The sequence below is a fragment of the Polypterus senegalus genome, chromosome 1, assembly GCF_016835505.1.
Source record: "Polypterus senegalus isolate Bchr_013 chromosome 1, ASM1683550v1, whole genome shotgun sequence".
Taxonomy (NCBI): Eukaryota; Metazoa; Chordata; class Cladistia; order Polypteriformes; family Polypteridae; genus Polypterus; species Polypterus senegalus.
Genome location: NC_053154.1, coordinates 144,803,840 through 144,821,202, shown reverse-complemented (window position 1 = coordinate 144,821,202; position 17,363 = coordinate 144,803,840). Strand labels below are relative to the sequence as shown.

Genomic DNA, 17,363 nt, shown 5'->3' with positions numbered 1-17,363 from the left:
TTATTTGCACTTTTGCATTATTAATTATTAAAAATATTATAAACAACTTTGTGATGATAAGCACTCATTAGTAAGGTATTAATATACACTAACATAATATAAGAATCTTAATAAGGCTTAATAAAAATAACATATTCCATAGTCCCTTAAGACTGTGGCTTTGAACTGCAGGCACTGCAAAAAACTGAGGCTATTGTACAGTAAGTTTTAAGGACCCCTGGTCTGCAGTAAATTTGCAATACCATTACCATTAAATCTCTTCAGTATGTGATGCCAGATAATGCAAGGAAAAGGCAGACCCATTAGCGGTAGTTTCCATCTTTTCATGCCAGAATATTGCATATGGTAAAATGAGCACTAACAGGCATTTAGTAAAATTGACACAGGAAGCCCAGAGGCAGTGGTTTACACCAATTTAAGCCCAAGAATGTTTTTCAGACTGCAGTATATCTTTCAGTGACTCCAAATGGAACCCAGCCAGCAAGTAGCAATTACTCAAATCAAAAGTCTGCCTTCCGCCAGAGTGCAAATGAAAGGTTAGAGACAGTGATGCACCATGCTGGCTGCACTGCAACTCTATTCTGTCAAAACTAATGCATTAAAGCAAGGCTATATACAAAGATTATGCAAGCTATTTCTCAATCAGTCTTCATTAAATTTACCACCTTACTGAAAGCACTCTAAGCAAGCTTTTCTTCCCAAATATTAAAGAATAGTGAATTTAAACAGTAATAAGAACCACGTCAAAAAAGAAGTATTCAGTAAAGGGTTACCAAAGAAGAGGAAATGTTAAGTTGTTTGGTAGAAAAGGGAAAGCATACATGCCATTGAATAACTCTGCAAATATCACTTCCATTGTACTGAACAACTAAGACACTAAAAGAGCAGCCTTCCTTTCTGTTTTCTCTTCTAATTACAAGAGCAAGTTATAAAACTTGTGCTTTGTTCTATGCAATCCGCAGGGTGTGAACAACTATGAGACTCATCTCCTTGAAGATTTCTTCTTTTAAAAAGACTTTAAACTAAGCACGTGGTGTCTCATTTCAAAGCCAATAAAACCGACAAGCCGCTTAAAGGCGCACCACTAAATTCCATTTGGAAATGTTTAAGGGCTTAAATAAATTAACATGTCACACTGTATACTATATACTGCATATTGCATATGCAGATATTCATACTTGGATTCAGAAACAATATATATATATATAATGTGCGTGTGTGTAAATAAAGGCCTGGGAAAGTTAACACAGTAATGTTTGTGATTAATGTGATCTGTTTAACACATTAAAAAATTGTCACATCCAGGGCCAACTATAGGGCAAACACCTCGGGCAGTGCTTTGGTCAGAGTGGCATACTTACAAAACAATAATACAGAAAAATAATATATTCATGTAATGGTTTAACATTTCATAATATGCGGTTCACAACGATACGCTAAAGTCAACATGTAGCACTGATGATCATTTTCTGATTTATACATGACACTTTGTCATAGGCGCGTGGGAGAAAAGGGGTTGGGGAGGGAGTTTACAACAGTCCTGGTCCAATGCTAGAGAAAATTTGTAAAGGTAAAAATTATGCTCTCTATTTTGTTTAATTTCATGTCTCTGTAAGAAGATCGAATCAATTTCATATTCCATAAGTGATATATATGTTATCTTTGAATGCTACTAAAACCAAAATAAGTCTCTAGAAACTCTGTATTTAACTCACCAGTCTGCCAGCCAGCTGACAGTGCTGACTGCCCAGATACAAAGAATGAAACATAACCATTCAATTAATGCATGGTGCCAGTCTTTAAGTGAGATAGCAGCTATGGAGATCGCTTTTTTTTTTGAGTGCCAGGAGCAAATGTGTAGGTAAAGTGGTGTTTTCCGTTTTTCTGTGGTGGCACGTTTTTGTAACCCAAAAAAATCCTAAGGTACACCACGATCCTACCAACCACAAAAGCATTAAATCTCTTAAACATGAAATTGTCCAAAGGGGTGGTACAGGGAGCAGCAAAAAAGCAGCTTGGAGATTGATATTCGCAGAAATAGCACTTGTGTAGAGAATAAATTTCTATGGTTGTTGGTAATCAACAATTGAGGAGAGTATTTAGTTTTAGTATAAAGTTTTTAACACAAGTTTTAATAAATGCCCATTTAAGAGATGCATATTCTTTGAAATAAATCATTGTTTAGCAGTTTATTCAAAGTCAACAGTCATTTTGATCGTTTAATTTTTACTTTGACATGTTTGCATCTCATATGCTATACCAATCTGACAATTAATACATTGACCTCATTTTCTTATTGTCTTCTTTTCAACTTGCTATTTAGGACCGCATTCAAATTCAGGTTGTACTCGCTCAAAAAGTTCAGGTTTAAGGTCATTGTTTATGTTTAAACTACGCCATTATTTTTTTTAATTCCTTGGTGTTAATTCTACATTAACTTTGTGATCCTGTGTGCATTTACTTCATGATTTATGTATTTATTTTATACTTACATTTTTAATGTTAGATGTGACTATGATAAGTCAATTTTTTTCAATTGATTTCCAGCCCTAATATATAACTCTAATATATACTGTAACCAATTTACAACTAACCAAGTAGAGGTCATTTTTACTTACTGCTAAGGGTCACAGGAAAACAACAGTGTAAAAATGTTGTAAAAATTGCCAAAATCAGCCGCTGGAGGCTGCTACATGCCGCACACCTTTTGTTTACAGATCAATAGAATTTTATTTTCCCTAAGGGCATGCTTGGCATTTACACTCTGCAAAGAAGCAGTGACACAGGCAGTAGTGGAGCTGCGGAGGTACCAGCCTCTTGGCTTTTTTCCTTCCTGTACTGATGCAGCAACCAACAAATGCCGCAAACTAGCGAGAAGTTTAAAAAAAAAAAAATTATATGCTCTCACATAGTTCTAATCTAAGGGACACTGACCATAACACACAGCATTTTTTTTAAGTTATACTTCACATAGCTGGCATGTCTTTTTGTTTTCACATGGTCTTATATATTTGATAACTCGTTGAGGACCTTTAAAGGTTTACTTTGATCTCTGCTGCTCCATGTCGCTAATTCTTATGCTATCGGCCTGTACCACCTTCCCTTACACAGGTGTGCAGTGGCAGAGACGGATTATTAAGCATTAAGTTGGTACATGCCTACGTACATATACACTCTCACATATACAAAAAGGAACGATTGTCTCCATCACCTGAAAAGGACAACTTAGTTTCTGAATCTAGATATCACTGAAAGAGGCCAAGCAATGAGTGAGAAAATGATAATTATGTTGTAAAGAAAAATAATAATTGTAACTGAAAGGAAGCATTTTCACCCATGTCCCAGGTACACAAAAATTCAACTAAAATCTGTTTTAGTGAATTTATTTACTACATATTAATTTGGTTTGATTAAAACAAATCTATCTATCTAGCACACAATGCTGCCAGGTCCCAGCTCTGGCACACCTTGATGGCAAAAATTAGATTACATGGAAATAAAAGTGGATGAATAGGAGGATAAAACATATATTTGAACATTGTGCAGCTTTAAGTGTACGCTGTAGTGATTCTTTGCTTTTAGCTATGTGTTCTGAGAAAAAATTCCAAATGCAGCACTAAGATCTGTCAGCCTGTTTTCTTAATGTAGATATGCTCACATTACATATAAATATAATTACTTTTTAGTAATATAGTTTACTAATCAAAGGGCAACTAAAGAAAACCAGGAGATAACAACCTAAACATTAACTAATAACAAGATAACCAGAGGTGTTTTAGGTTATTGGGCAAGGTTAATGGAAAACACTAATGGAGGAGTTTATGGTTAACCGTTGTATTAGGTCACTAAAGCATCATAAGATTAATGAATGATCTTAAAGTTACTGGAAATTAATTTAAATTTGTAAGCTGTTCACTAATATGTGCAGTGTTGATCAGTTGAAAATATATCCTTAAGGTTAATGGGAATTAATTGATGTTGGCATATTGTGTAGTAACAGCAGAAAATATGTTCTTATTCAATTGGTTAATTTTGCAACAAAGAGATTTTTATAAGAGTAAACTAAGTGGTAGAATTTAAAGTTCACATATAAAGTTTGAAGATATTCCCCAATTGTACCTCTGAAAATGCCTTCATCTTCCCAGAAAATAAACATATTAGCATCAAGGCCTCCCACATTGTGAGAAAGCTGTACTGTTCTATGGGCTTCTATGAGCTGTTTTAATATGAGAGTATAAGCCACATTAAAAGCAAGCTGTATATATCCTTTATTTAGTACCAAATTTCCTTGTTCTAACATATATGCTATGGCTACTGAAGAATGATATGATGGTTTTTGGCTACAATTCTTAAAGAAGACATTCTGATGGAAGTTGTTTGCTTTGCTAGATAGAAATACTAATTCGGCAAGAAGCTAAAAACAATTTTGCAGTTGTAATCTATGCATGTGTATTATTTTGTTCTGCTCCTGTTGGTGTGGAGAACAGAGGAGCGCAGTGGCAGGGGAAGAGGTTGAGCTCTGACTAGTCTTAACTATGATTGCTTCCTTTTGTCATGTACAGCAACTTTGTATGTATGTGATTGTTATAATACATTTTTCTTTAATATTTATGTCACTATATCTGGACAACACTGTTAAAAGTATCCATTCACATGTGCATGCTAAGTTTGGCACACAGGGGCTCAGCATTTAGAATTGCCAACCAAGCATAGACTAGATAGCCAAAGACAACTGGAGGATTGTATAGTGAGGTTAAACACAGAACAGTATTTCTGTCCTCTGTCAGTATAAAATCTTGTTGGGAGAATGAGAACCGGCATGTAGGTATTATGCTATTTCTGCAATTTGTGGAGGAGGAGTTCAGTCCCTATCTGCCCTTGTTTGGAGATGGAGAAGACCAGCAAGTGAAGCAGGCAGTATTAAAAGGCTTGGACAACAGCCAAACCCTTCGAAGCTGTGGCGGACCTCCGTCCGAAAACCCTCTCAGCGTGGTGACGAAAAAATGGCAGACTGCGTAGATCCAGATTCCCACACCTGGATAAAAGTCTGTCATATGCTTCCCGTCTGTAACCGTGTGAACCGTCAGTAAATGTAAGCTAAAGTATATTTTTCTCATGTGATTCTTATACCACCGTATAAGGGGAAAAGAGGGAAATAGCCTTTGCTGTCATATTACTATATTGTTTAGTTACTTAATGTGCCGCAATTTCAAAAGAACACATTTCCAGAGAGCTAATGCCTCTTAAGGAAACAGTGATTAAATGAATAAGACTTCAACGTAGGTAAAGTGTATTATGGAATGTTTAGTTAATATATATAAACATTTACTAATTGCTACAGTATATACTTTAATGAAGTTGTAACAATGAATTACTAAAACATAAGGAACAGGACAAAGTAACTCAAGGGTTAATTACACATAGCTTAAAGTCTGATCATGTGAGGTCCGCCTCACATGACAGAAATCAGCAACTTCATTTTCTAAGGCTAGAATGAGGTAAATGAGTAATGAACACCCCTCTTAACACTAGAATCCCTGAAACCAACAAAAAAAACTTGTAATGCCAGGACACCTTAAATTCCCTTGTACCTGCTCATCAGTGTCTTTTGTTTTGCAAATGTGTCGATCTTCACCAGCAGCAGAAAGCCTGCTATCCCATCCCCAACCGACGCAGCTTTAGTCGTACACAAAGTTCTCCCAACTCAAGTCTGTTTATCTGGGTGTGAGGTGCCTTAAATTGTATAGGGTAAATAATGTATTGTTATATGGAACACATACGTTTCATGTGTATTCCGTGTCTACAACGATCTGGGTAAATGTAGGATGACAGGGAATGCGAGACAAGAAATGTTGAACACATAGCTAAAATAGAAACTTTTTTCATGTTCTACTAATAATTGGCAAAATGCTGACATGAAGTGTATAATGTGTGAAGACTGAAGTCCAAATATCAAATAAACACTTTCACAAAAGACACATATAACAAAATAAGTGTGCTATTTTTCAACAATTTAACCAAAGTAAAACAAATTGGCATAGGGTATGTCACACACACATACACATACACATATATACATCTGCTTGGCTTGTGCAGAGGTAAGAACTGCTGCCTCCAAGTCGAGACGTTGTGAGTTTGATCCTGGGTCCTTCATGCATTAACTGCTTTGAGTAGTTAGCGGTTATTATTATTAAAATTACAGAATAAAAACATAAATTTGATATATATGAGTCTGTAATGGCTGGTGTAAATTTATGGTATTTGTAAAATTTAGTGTTTTGTTTTATTATTCACTTTTATCTTCTCAGTCACCTTCACACTCCCCCCGATCTGACACTGTTAGTTTTCAAATAAAGGCATGCTGGAGCAAAGGTGAACTCAGATGAGGATGAGGGTTCTACATCAGAGAAAGAGAACAGAAGCCCTCCCCACAAGAAACGTCCACTCACACATAATAGCAACGCAACTGCACCAGGCGTAAAAAGGCGAAAGATGGCACCTTTTAGATGCAGAAAGAGGTTGGGAGTCATCCTGCCAATGATTCTGCCACATGCATGTCCTTCAACGAAACAGAAGGGCCTATAGAGCTTGCCAAGGTATCATGCAAAATCATGTTTGTGATTATGTTTTGTGATGGTCTTTATATAAAAACATTTATATGTTACTTATATAAAAGACAGATCGAATGTCGTTCACCTATTAACCTTGATTTATTTACTTATCTTCCTACAGCATAAAGTCACAAGTAGACTGCAGAGCTTCCTGTGTTTGATCGACACTGGCATGCTGACAAAGTGCATGTGCAATGCCACTCCTTATTCAAGAAAAGATCCCAGTCATCCCACGGGAGAAAGTCTTTCCGAGACTGTTATAAAGCTTATGGAGCAATTTCTGGACAAAGGCAGAACCGTAACAACAGTTGCGTAAAGTGCAACAGGAGCTTCCACCTGCAGCTAAAGTCACTGCAGTACACATGCAAAGCACTGATACTGAGAATGCAAACGAACTTCTTCCTTTTGGGTGAATTGATCGCGTACATTTACATTACTCTAATCTGGCTATTACGCACACAGTACTCCTAGTTCCTGACTTGAGTGTAAAAGACCATGCATTTATATCTGTTCCTGTTGTAGCTAATAACTGGTTCACCATAAGACTGAACACAAACTAACAAATAATATCTGCAAGAAAGACAACATCTGCTCTGATGTGGAACATAACAAGTTGCTACTCTGAAAGTACTGTGGTGTGGAAACAAGCAATGCTGCGTGGCCTGGTTACTTTGCATAAAATCTGAAGTGGCATATAAAATTTTAAAGCCAAAAATCACCTAAGAAGACTACAGACCGCAGGAGGTAACTTAGGGATGCACTTGTTTACCTAACAGACTTAATTAAGAGGGTAAAATGAAAAGAAACAAGATCAAGAAACCAAGCTGAGAATAGATAATGGACTGAACAACAAAGCTGTCACTCTTTACTCTGACCAATTATAATTACTGTAAACGAGTGTACAGCAATTTCAGTGTGCTTAAACAAGCTGATGGAGGTTCCAGTTTTCCAGTGACAGATCATCTGTATGCAGAGTGAGAGGGAGTAGAATAGTGAAATCGAGACCAAAATCATTCCATCAACACTTTCCATCAACTTGGTTTTGGGAGCAAGACAGAGATAAAAAGGCTATGCCACTCAATGCTATATTCCTACAATTTTAATGATAGTGTGTGTGTGTGTGTGTGTGTGTGTGTGTGTGGTAAGTAGTACCTGAACCTGTCTATTGTCATTTTGCTGCTCTGTTCTTAAAAGAGTAGGGATGTGGGAACTGTATGCAATAGTGTGTTCCACCAGGAGTGTGCACAAATGTACAGAACATATACTGTACACAAGCACGACTCAGAACTTTGTCTGTGTGATGGCTTATAGAGGTGTGGAGGGGCCCTCATTTTGTGCAAACTATTCAGAATAGGTTTTATGTCTGGTAAGCAAGCTAGGAGATCTACAGGGACATAACAAGAAGCTTACCCAAACAGAATAAAAAAAGAACACATACCTTAAGAAAAAGTTAATACACAGAGACAAAAAAACCATGTGCTTACATCTTTCATTGAAAAACATTGAAATTAGACTTGCATTCATACAATAGACAGCTATTTTAATTTTCAACATTTTAAAAATGCTTTGAATATGGTTCAAAACTTTGATAATGGATTTAACAACCATTATAATTCTACAGAAGAACAGCATCATAAGTTTGTGATAATGCATTACTACATGTATGAGCACTTAATTTGAAGAGAGGAAGCAGCCACCATGGCAATCACATTATCATTTCTTTATACACTGTCACAAACGTGGGCTTAGGGACAACTTTAAGGCTCTGCTGAGATAATTAATACCACTCTAGGAATTAAGTGGGGTGGGAGGTGTAGTGGGGGGGCACTGATGCTAGCTATCAGTTCTGTTTTTCTCCTCAACTCCAAAGAACAAGCTCTATAGAATACCTGACTATGCCCCATCCCTTCCAAAACAGGCACTATGTATTCAGTTTGCAAATGTTTAGGACTCACCTGAAACCAAACTACTCTTCTCCTTTCTCATTTTGGAAATTAAAGAGAACTTATTAAAACCTATTATTTGTTCTCAAAACTAAATGGCAACATACATTTTCATAGTGACCAATATTTCTCAGAACATTGTAAAATTAACTAAGACATTCATTTTACTCACAATTCTGGGGTTGGAGTGGGGGAAAAGTCTGCAATACATTTTTTAACACTGTAGACCCTTCTTTAACCAAGGTACGTTTGTAATTGGACTGCTTGTTTTCCTGTGCCTGCACTTATCCTATTAATGCAGAATTGGCTTATATCATAAAATAGCTATTTTTTTATTATGGAGGCTTTAGGGGGGAAAAAAAAAACTTACTATCTCACACTGTAACTTGCCTGTTAATAAACTTTTATCACTTTCTTCTTTTCTTAACTAATTTGAAAAAGTGTTCAACGAGTACCAAATTCAGTCATGACTGACAGTTGCATGGGCATATTTATACAAGATTTATTTATACAGTGTAAGAATATATTTATATACTTTTAATACTACTACTTGTTCTGTCCTGTGACAATGCTGTCCAGGGTTTTCTTCTGTTTTGTACCCAGATTTGCCAAGATAGGCACCAGTCCCAAAAATCATAAACTAGATTAAGAGGGCTCCGCAATAACTGCATTAATCTATACTAATAAACGGCAAAGCCCTCACTGACTGACTGACTGACTGACTGATCACTAATTCTCCAACTTCCCGTGTAGGTAGAAGGCTGAAATTTGGTAGGGTTATTCCTTACAGCTTCCTTACAAAAGTTGGGCAGGTTTCATATCGAAATTCTACGCGTAATGGTCATAACTGGAAGCTGTTTTTCTCCATTTACTGTAATGGAGATGAGCTTGAAACCCGTGGGGGCGGAGTTTCGTGTGACATCATCACGCCTTCCACGTAATCACGCAGTACATAGAAAACCAGGAAGACCCCAAAAGCGCTGAAGAAAACATGCATTATATAATTGAGAAGGCAGCGAAACAATAAGAAGCGAGCGAGTGACATATACAACCATATTCATGAGTTCTGCTACTTCGGAAACAAAGCACGATGTAAACCTACACTTTAAATTAAGTTCATAGACAGGCTGCGCTGGCGTTTGTAATTTAGTGCCTGCCCATATAAGGCCGTCCGTCAGCGGCAATCCAATAGCAAACTGCCACGGGTAAATATTCACGGGTGAAGGACTGTGCTTATGCAGAGGAAGATGAGATGGTCAGGGTGGTGTTTGGCACAAACTCAGCGAAACTGCGAGAGAAAGTTTTAAGTGCCAGGACTAAGGTAACATTAAATACAGCCATGGACATAGCGAGATGGCACCAGCACAGCTGGGAACCTTCGATGCATGTACACCGCGGCTCACGTGAACTGGCGCAGTGCACAGATAAAAGCAACAGTTCCAAAGAGCTGAACAAAACAATTACACAATTGAAAAGGCAGCAAAAATATGAAGCGTCTGATACATACAAGCATATTCATAAATCCAGCTACTGTGGAAACAAAGCACACGGTGGAAAAAGTCAATGTCCGCTAAAGGAAGACAGTGTAAAAAAACCCGTGCATGCAGTGTGTCAGGTCTCAGATAAAGAAGAAGGCGAGCTGTTTATTGATGCAGTAAGAAGCGAATCGATGAATGAAACCTGTCATCTTTACAGCGATTGACAAACACGGAATGTAACTTGAACACAACACATCCTACAAATACGAACCTGATTGAAAGAAATAATGATAATCAAATCCTTGATGACAGCAACACTCAGTAACACTCACAAAACAAATACTGTATATTGACAGTCATGTTACGTTATTTTTAAAATGTTCCCTTTTCTTTTCTAGCTTTTTAACACACTACTTCTCCGCTGCGATCGCGGGTATATATATATGTATATATATACCCGATCTACATACTCGAATAATGGATACTTTATTAGCCATCAATGATTGTTTTGGTAAAGCCATACTCAGTGTATTCATTAGATGAGCGGTAAAAAGTAAGAGCGAGGGAGGATGACTTATTGAGGCATGCAGGCTGTAGTGCGTCAACTCTATCTGAATTGCGATCACATTTGAAAAATATATCTTTTCAAGTTCTATTTAGTCCATATGTGTCAAACTCAAGGGCGGGCCACATCCGCCCGCGTGTAATTATATCCGGCCCGAGATCATTTTATATACTGTATTATTGTTATTAATGGCCGGGTATATGAAGCGCTGGTAACACAATAAACTACAGATCCCATAATGCAGCGCTTCAGCTGCCTTGCCGAACACTTACGCGTTAATCAAGTCTAGCTTATGATGCTGCAAGTTATTGCGAAGCTAGCTCACACGATGCTGAAGAGAAAAGTTGATTCTGAAAATAGAGCCTTTAAAACCGATGGGAGGCTGAGTATATGTTTACTGAACCCGTGTGTCTCATTTGTGGAGCTAATGTGGCTGTAATTACAGAATTTAATCTAAGGCGGCACTATGAGACAAAACATCAGGGTAACCTGAAAGACCTGAATGCAATGCAGAAGATACAGAAAGCAGAAGAATTAAATAAGAATCTGACACTTCAGCGGACGTTTTACCGTGCACAATCACAAAGTGATTTCAAGTGAAGCTGCTTTTATGGGAGACACAAATGCACCAGTGCAACTTGCCCCACTTTCCCTGTTGCCAAGTAATGTTAAACCAAGTCGTCACTACGGTGTTCCCAAATCGCACTTTGCTGATAAACTGAGCGCACTGAGTTTGCACGGCGCTTTGGTGACTTTGAAGAACAAAAAGTCCGTCTACATGCGGCTCGAACCTTGTGCATGTTTGGTAGCACATATCTGTGTGAGAAGCTCTTCTCAGTGATAAAGACTAACAAAACAGCACACAGGAGTCGCCTCACTGATGAGCACCTGCAATCCATCCTGAGAATCTCCACAACACAGAACCTCACACCAAACATAAACGAACTTGTTGCCAAAAAAAGATGCCAGGCGTCCAGCTCTAAAATGACATATGAGCAAAGACAACTGAATGATTTGATTTGTTATTGCTGAAAGGAACACATTTTATTTATATTTCCAGGTTTTGTTATGCAGCATGTTCATATTTGAATTTGTATAATTTTGACAGGATATATTTTTATGGAGAGCAAAATCTTTTGGGATATTTAAAATCTAAGTTTATTTTTATATAAAATTACATAAGAGTAAAGAAATTTGAATGTTTGTTCTTTTAACGTTTACTTTATTTCTAACTTGTATAATTTAGACAGGATATATTTTTATGGAGAGCAAAATATTATAAGTTGTTTAAGGTTTGAGTTGATTTATTCAGGAATAATATTCCTGTCTGTTTTTACCATTCCTACCAAAGATATTTCTGTCGACTAAATAAAAATTCCTTCTATTTAAAATTTAAATAGAACTTGAACAAATCGATAGTTCATAATATCCACGCAGACTTGCACGTAAGGCGGGAGTTATCCGTTTTAACAAGCAGTGTATTGCACTGATCTGAAATATCTGTGTGTGTATATATGTAGATATGTATGTATATGTATATATATGTTTATATATGTGTGTGTGTATGTATATATATATATATGTATTTGTGTGTATATATGTGTGTGTATGTATGTATGTGTGTATGTATATGTATATGTATGTGTATATATGTAGATATATATATGTATGTTTATGTGTGTGTGTGTATATATATATATATATATATATATATATATATATATGACAGCAACACTCATCACTTACAACAGTGACAAAACAATTACATTGACAATCATGTTACGTTATTTTCAAAATATTTCCTTTTCTTTTTCATTGCTTCTTTAACACACTACTGCTCCGCTGCGAAGCGCGGGGATTTTGCTAGTAAATTATATTTGTGATATGTAGAATTACAATTGTTATGAATCTTTTTTTATCTATTACTCTGGCTCATAAAAGAAACAAATTCATTTATATATTTAGCTGTGTTTAATTTTTAACTATACTACAGTTTATTTATAAATTTATTTCACTATTTATTTATTTCATTTATTCACTATGAAAAATTAATACATAATATGATTAATGAAAAAGTCATATATTAAGTCAGACTTAGTACAAAAAATGTACTTACCCTGGGTACAGCAGATGAATAGCTATAAGCTCCACCCAACAAGAATACCTGTTTGCTACAGGAAAGCCCATTATGTAAATCACACCTCCTGGATAATAATGGTTATTCACAACCTTTAGGGCAAATAAAACTCCTGAAAAATATAAATGCAATATCTCATATATAATTTTTTCTATCACCATCATCCACAATGTTCTACTTAACATATAATATTTACAAAGAAAAATGTTATGGAGGTGGTTTTATTGTAGCATTAAGGCAATAAAAGAAAAAACTGTCTTTCCAAAAAAAACATTTTTGGTAGAAAACTAACTCCTACCATTTTCCTACAATGTAAGAACATGGATTATTACAAATGATTGTCTTCATTTTATGTAGACATGACTATAATAAAAATTTTAAAGAAGTTCTTTTCCATTGCACTGTTACTATGAATAAAAATAAGTGTAACACTAGGGAAAAGTAATTGTCAATACACTCTTCCATTACAGTACTAGAAGATTTGGGCAGCAAGTGCAGTTTTTACATACAGTACTAAATTTTGACTCTGAAATCATACTTTACTCAGACTACCTTTCTAAATGAAAAGGTTAAAGTCTGCATATTCTGTGCGGTGAGTATACAGAGAAACTATTCAAACAATAGAGGATGAAACTGTTAAATAAGAATTGTCTTACTATTAAAAGTTAATTCTTTAATTAATTAATAGCTAAGTAAGCAATGGAGGAGCACTAACAGCACAAATCAAATCGTACAGCAGCAGGTAAGGCAAGCTACAGTATTTTAACAGTTAATTATACCAATTAAAATGAGTACCGGTAGTTATAGTACTAAGCAAACTGGACCTTTGTGCCTCAGGGTGTCTGTTTCACTGACATAGTATAATGTATTTTACTGTAATTTGTTGTTTAGTGTTCATAATTTACATTTTACTACTAAAATTTGATCATAAAAAGACATTCATTAGATAGCTGAAAATGTTCTTTACCTCTGTTCAAAAATCTATGTACTTTATATAAACTGTATATATAGTGTATATATATATATATATATATATATATATTTGTTTCATCTTTATATTTTATATATATATATATATATATATATACATACATACAGTGGTGTGAAAAACTATTTGCCCCTTCCTGATTTCTTATTCTTTTGCATGTTTGTCACACAAAATGTTTCTGATCATGAAACACATTTAACCATTAGTCAAATATAACACAAGTAAACACAAAATGCAGTTTTTAAATGATGGTTTTTATTATTTAGGGAAAAAAAAATCCAAACCTACATGGCCCTGTGTGAAAAAGTAATTGCCCCCTGAACCTAATAACTGGTTGGGCCACCCTTAGCAGCAATAACTGCAATCAAGCGTTTGTGATAACTTGCAATGAGTCTTTACAGCTCTGGAGGAATTTTGGCCCACTCATCTTTGCAGAATTGTTATAATTCAGCTTAATTTGAGGGTTTTCTAGCATGAACCGCCTTTTAAGGTCATGCCATAGCATCTCAATTGGATTCAGGTCAGGACTTTGACTAGGCCACTCCAAAGTCTTCATTTTGTTTTTCTTCAGCCATTCAGAGGTGAATTTGCTGGTGTGTTTTGGGTCATTGTCCTGTTGCAGCACCCAAGATCGCTTCAGCTTGAGTTGACGAAGAGATGGCCGGACATTCTCCTTCAGGATTTTTTGGTAGACAGTAGAATTCATGGTTCCATCTATCACAGAAAGCCTTCCAGGTCCTGAAGCAGCAAAACAACCCCAGACCATCACACTACCACCACCATATTTTACTGTTGGTATGATGTTCTTTTTCTGAAATGCTGTGTTCCTTTTACGCCAGATGTAACGGGACATTTACCTTCCAAAAAGTTCAACTTTTGTCTCATCAGTCCACAAGGTATTTTCCCAAAAGTCTTGGCAATCATTGAGATGTTTCTTAGCAAAATTGAGACGAGCCCTAATGTTCTTTTGCTTAACAGTGGTTTGCGTCTTGGAAATCTGCCATGCAGGCAGTTTTGCCCAGTCTCTTTCTTATGGTGGAGTCGTGAACACTGACCTTAACTGAGGCAAGTGAGGCCTGCAGTTCTTTAGACGTTGTCCTGGGGTCTTTTGTGACCTCTCGGATGAGTCGTCTCTGCGGTCTTGGGGTAATTTTGGTCGGCCGGCCACTCCTGGGAAGGTTCACCACTGTTCCATGTTTTTGCCATTTGTGGATAATGGCTCTCACTGTGGTTCGCTGGAGTCCCAAAGCTTTAGAAATAACCTTTACCAGACTGATAGATCTCAATTACTTCTGTTCTCATTTGTTCCTGAATTTCTTTGGATCTTGGCATAATGTCTAGCTTTTGAGATGCTTTTGGTCTACTTCTCTGTGTCAGGCAGCTCCTATTTAAGTGATTTCTTGATTGAAACAGGTGTGGCAGTAATCAGGCCTGGAGGTGGCTACGGAAATTGAACTCAGGTGTGATACACCACAGTTAGGTTATTTTTTAGTAAGGGGGCAATTACTTTTTCACAAAGGGCCATGTAGGTTTGGATTTTTTTTCTCCCTAAATAATAAAAACCATCATTTAAAAACTGCATTTTGTGTTTACTTGTGTTATATTTGACTAATGGTTAAATGTGTTTGATGATCAGAAACATTTTGTGGGACAAACATGCAAAAGAATAAGAAATCAGGAAGGGGGCAAATAGTTTTTCACACCACTGTATATACACTTTTTCCCCCATCTTTTTTCTGCTTGAGGACATGCCAGATCACAGCTCTGTGTTTCTGGAGCAGGACTGCCTGCCATACAGAATAGTCTTTTAATGTCACTTCTTATGGTTTACATCTGGGAGGCAAGGAGTCCTGGATTAGGCAGTGATGCTAACCAGGAATAACTCTGTCCTCAGCACCCCTGGAGCTAAACGCTGATATACCAAGCCAATCAACGGACTACTGGTGACCACAGATATATTGGACACTAACTTTGTTCATTATTTTTAGGAGATTACTTCTTTTAAAATATTTCTTAGGCATTTCATTTTCTAATTATTGATGAAAGACAGTTATAAACAAATTATTTTTGACAAGAAAATGTATGTCTTGCTCGGAATTTTCCTTTCACTCACTTGTCTCTCAAAATGCATACGGCATTCTGACACTTTCACAATCATTTTGGTAGTCACATAAAAAGTTCATGTTTCAAAGTCATCATTATTTCAAACATTAAATGACTCTTTGGAAATGGCAAAAAAATAAATTTGAAAGTGCCCCTTTAAGTGGGTTATGTCATTAACAAAAAAATGTATGCAAGTGGCAATCAAACAAAAATAAGTTAGGAACTTAAACTATAACTCACCTGAGAAGCCTACTGCACAGTTTATGTTATGCGAAAAATCATCTAACAATTTTGACAGTGCCATTTCAAGCAAGATGTAGACAACTCCAGTGAGCAAAGAGAAAACCCCAAGCAGGTAGGCAAACCACATGCTACCCAGTCTCCCTTCCAGCCTCAGGCCTTTCCACAAAAAGGATACCATGTTAAAATAGAGGTGCCAGTCATCTGCATGGTGGAACTGAGCCAGTAATATACGTGACCAGTCCTTGTGGAAATAAACATTCTGCACACTGATACATACTTGCATCAGGTTCTTCAGAGGGAAGAGAAAAAGGTAAATGTTCAGTGCAAGAGTAACAAGAGTTGCAGGTGGAACATTATTAAATCCAACTTGAAAAATCTGGCAGAACAGCAAAAGAAGGCCTAAATTTCCTCCTCTGTGTCTGGGCCTCATAGTTTGCTGTTACGAAGAGATTCAACAGAAAAATATTAGGATTCCCCAAGAATGAGAAGATTTCTGGAAAAAAAAAAGGTAGCAATTAAAAAACATGGCCTACTCAACCTGTGTCAAGCTTGGTATTTTAAAGACTATTCGACTCACACATATGACAAGTGTCAAATCAGAATTATTTTTCTCCCACTGTTAAGACACACACAATAAAATTATAGCACTAGTTTTGTTGTGGAACAATAATGACACATAATTTTCACAATTTATGTGCAGTAAATACTATAAGAAATGAGCACTGATGCCTTTGTGTGAGAAGCACTGAGTTAAAGAAAACAGAACAGGTGTGATACTATGACATGATCTGAATTACTGATTTATGGTTCAATAAGAGTAATGCAATTGAATAATAATATCACAGTCACAACAGGGAAAGGGGGATGGATGTGTTGTGCTATATGTCAAAAATTTAACTCAAACTCGAAAAAGCAACACAGAAAAAGTGAATGTTATAATCATTGTGCATTAAGTTAAGGAAGCATTATAAATCTTTAATTTTCGAATTTACATTGAACCTCTGATATCTGATACATCAAACAAAATATATCTGATAAGTACAATTACAACTTTACAAACATTGACTAGAAATATAAAAGAGTAAATTGGAATGATACAGCAAGCAATTGCTTTATCAGCCAGTTGTTCTCAAGCCCAACACCTACAAGCAGTGATTGACAACAACTATAACAATAGGATTAAATTTTAAATTAACTATATAAGTACAAATGTACATGAAAAGTAAACAATAATAACTTTTGAAAAATGGCTTTTTGGTGCAAGCAGGCACATAGAAAATCCAGGACTGGAAAAC

At 36.2% G+C, this 17,363-nt stretch overlaps 1 protein-coding gene across 2 annotated transcripts in view; it reads right to left on the bottom strand.

The window, feature by feature from the left end:
- The window catches only part of rhbdd1 (rhomboid domain containing 1), a 144,100-nt gene that overhangs the window by 79,471 nt on the left and 47,266 nt on the right, over positions 1–17,363 (bottom strand). For both annotated transcript variants that reach the window (XM_039759739.1, XM_039759747.1), the window contains exons 2-3: positions 16,066–16,561; positions 12,714–12,846 (exon numbers count right to left, since the gene is read on the bottom strand). In XM_039759739.1, the coding sequence (XP_039615673.1) occupies positions 12,714–12,846; positions 16,066–16,498 (566 nt within the window). In that variant the 5' untranslated portion in view covers positions 16,499–16,561. The remainder of the gene's footprint in view (positions 1–12,713; positions 12,847–16,065; positions 16,562–17,363) is intronic.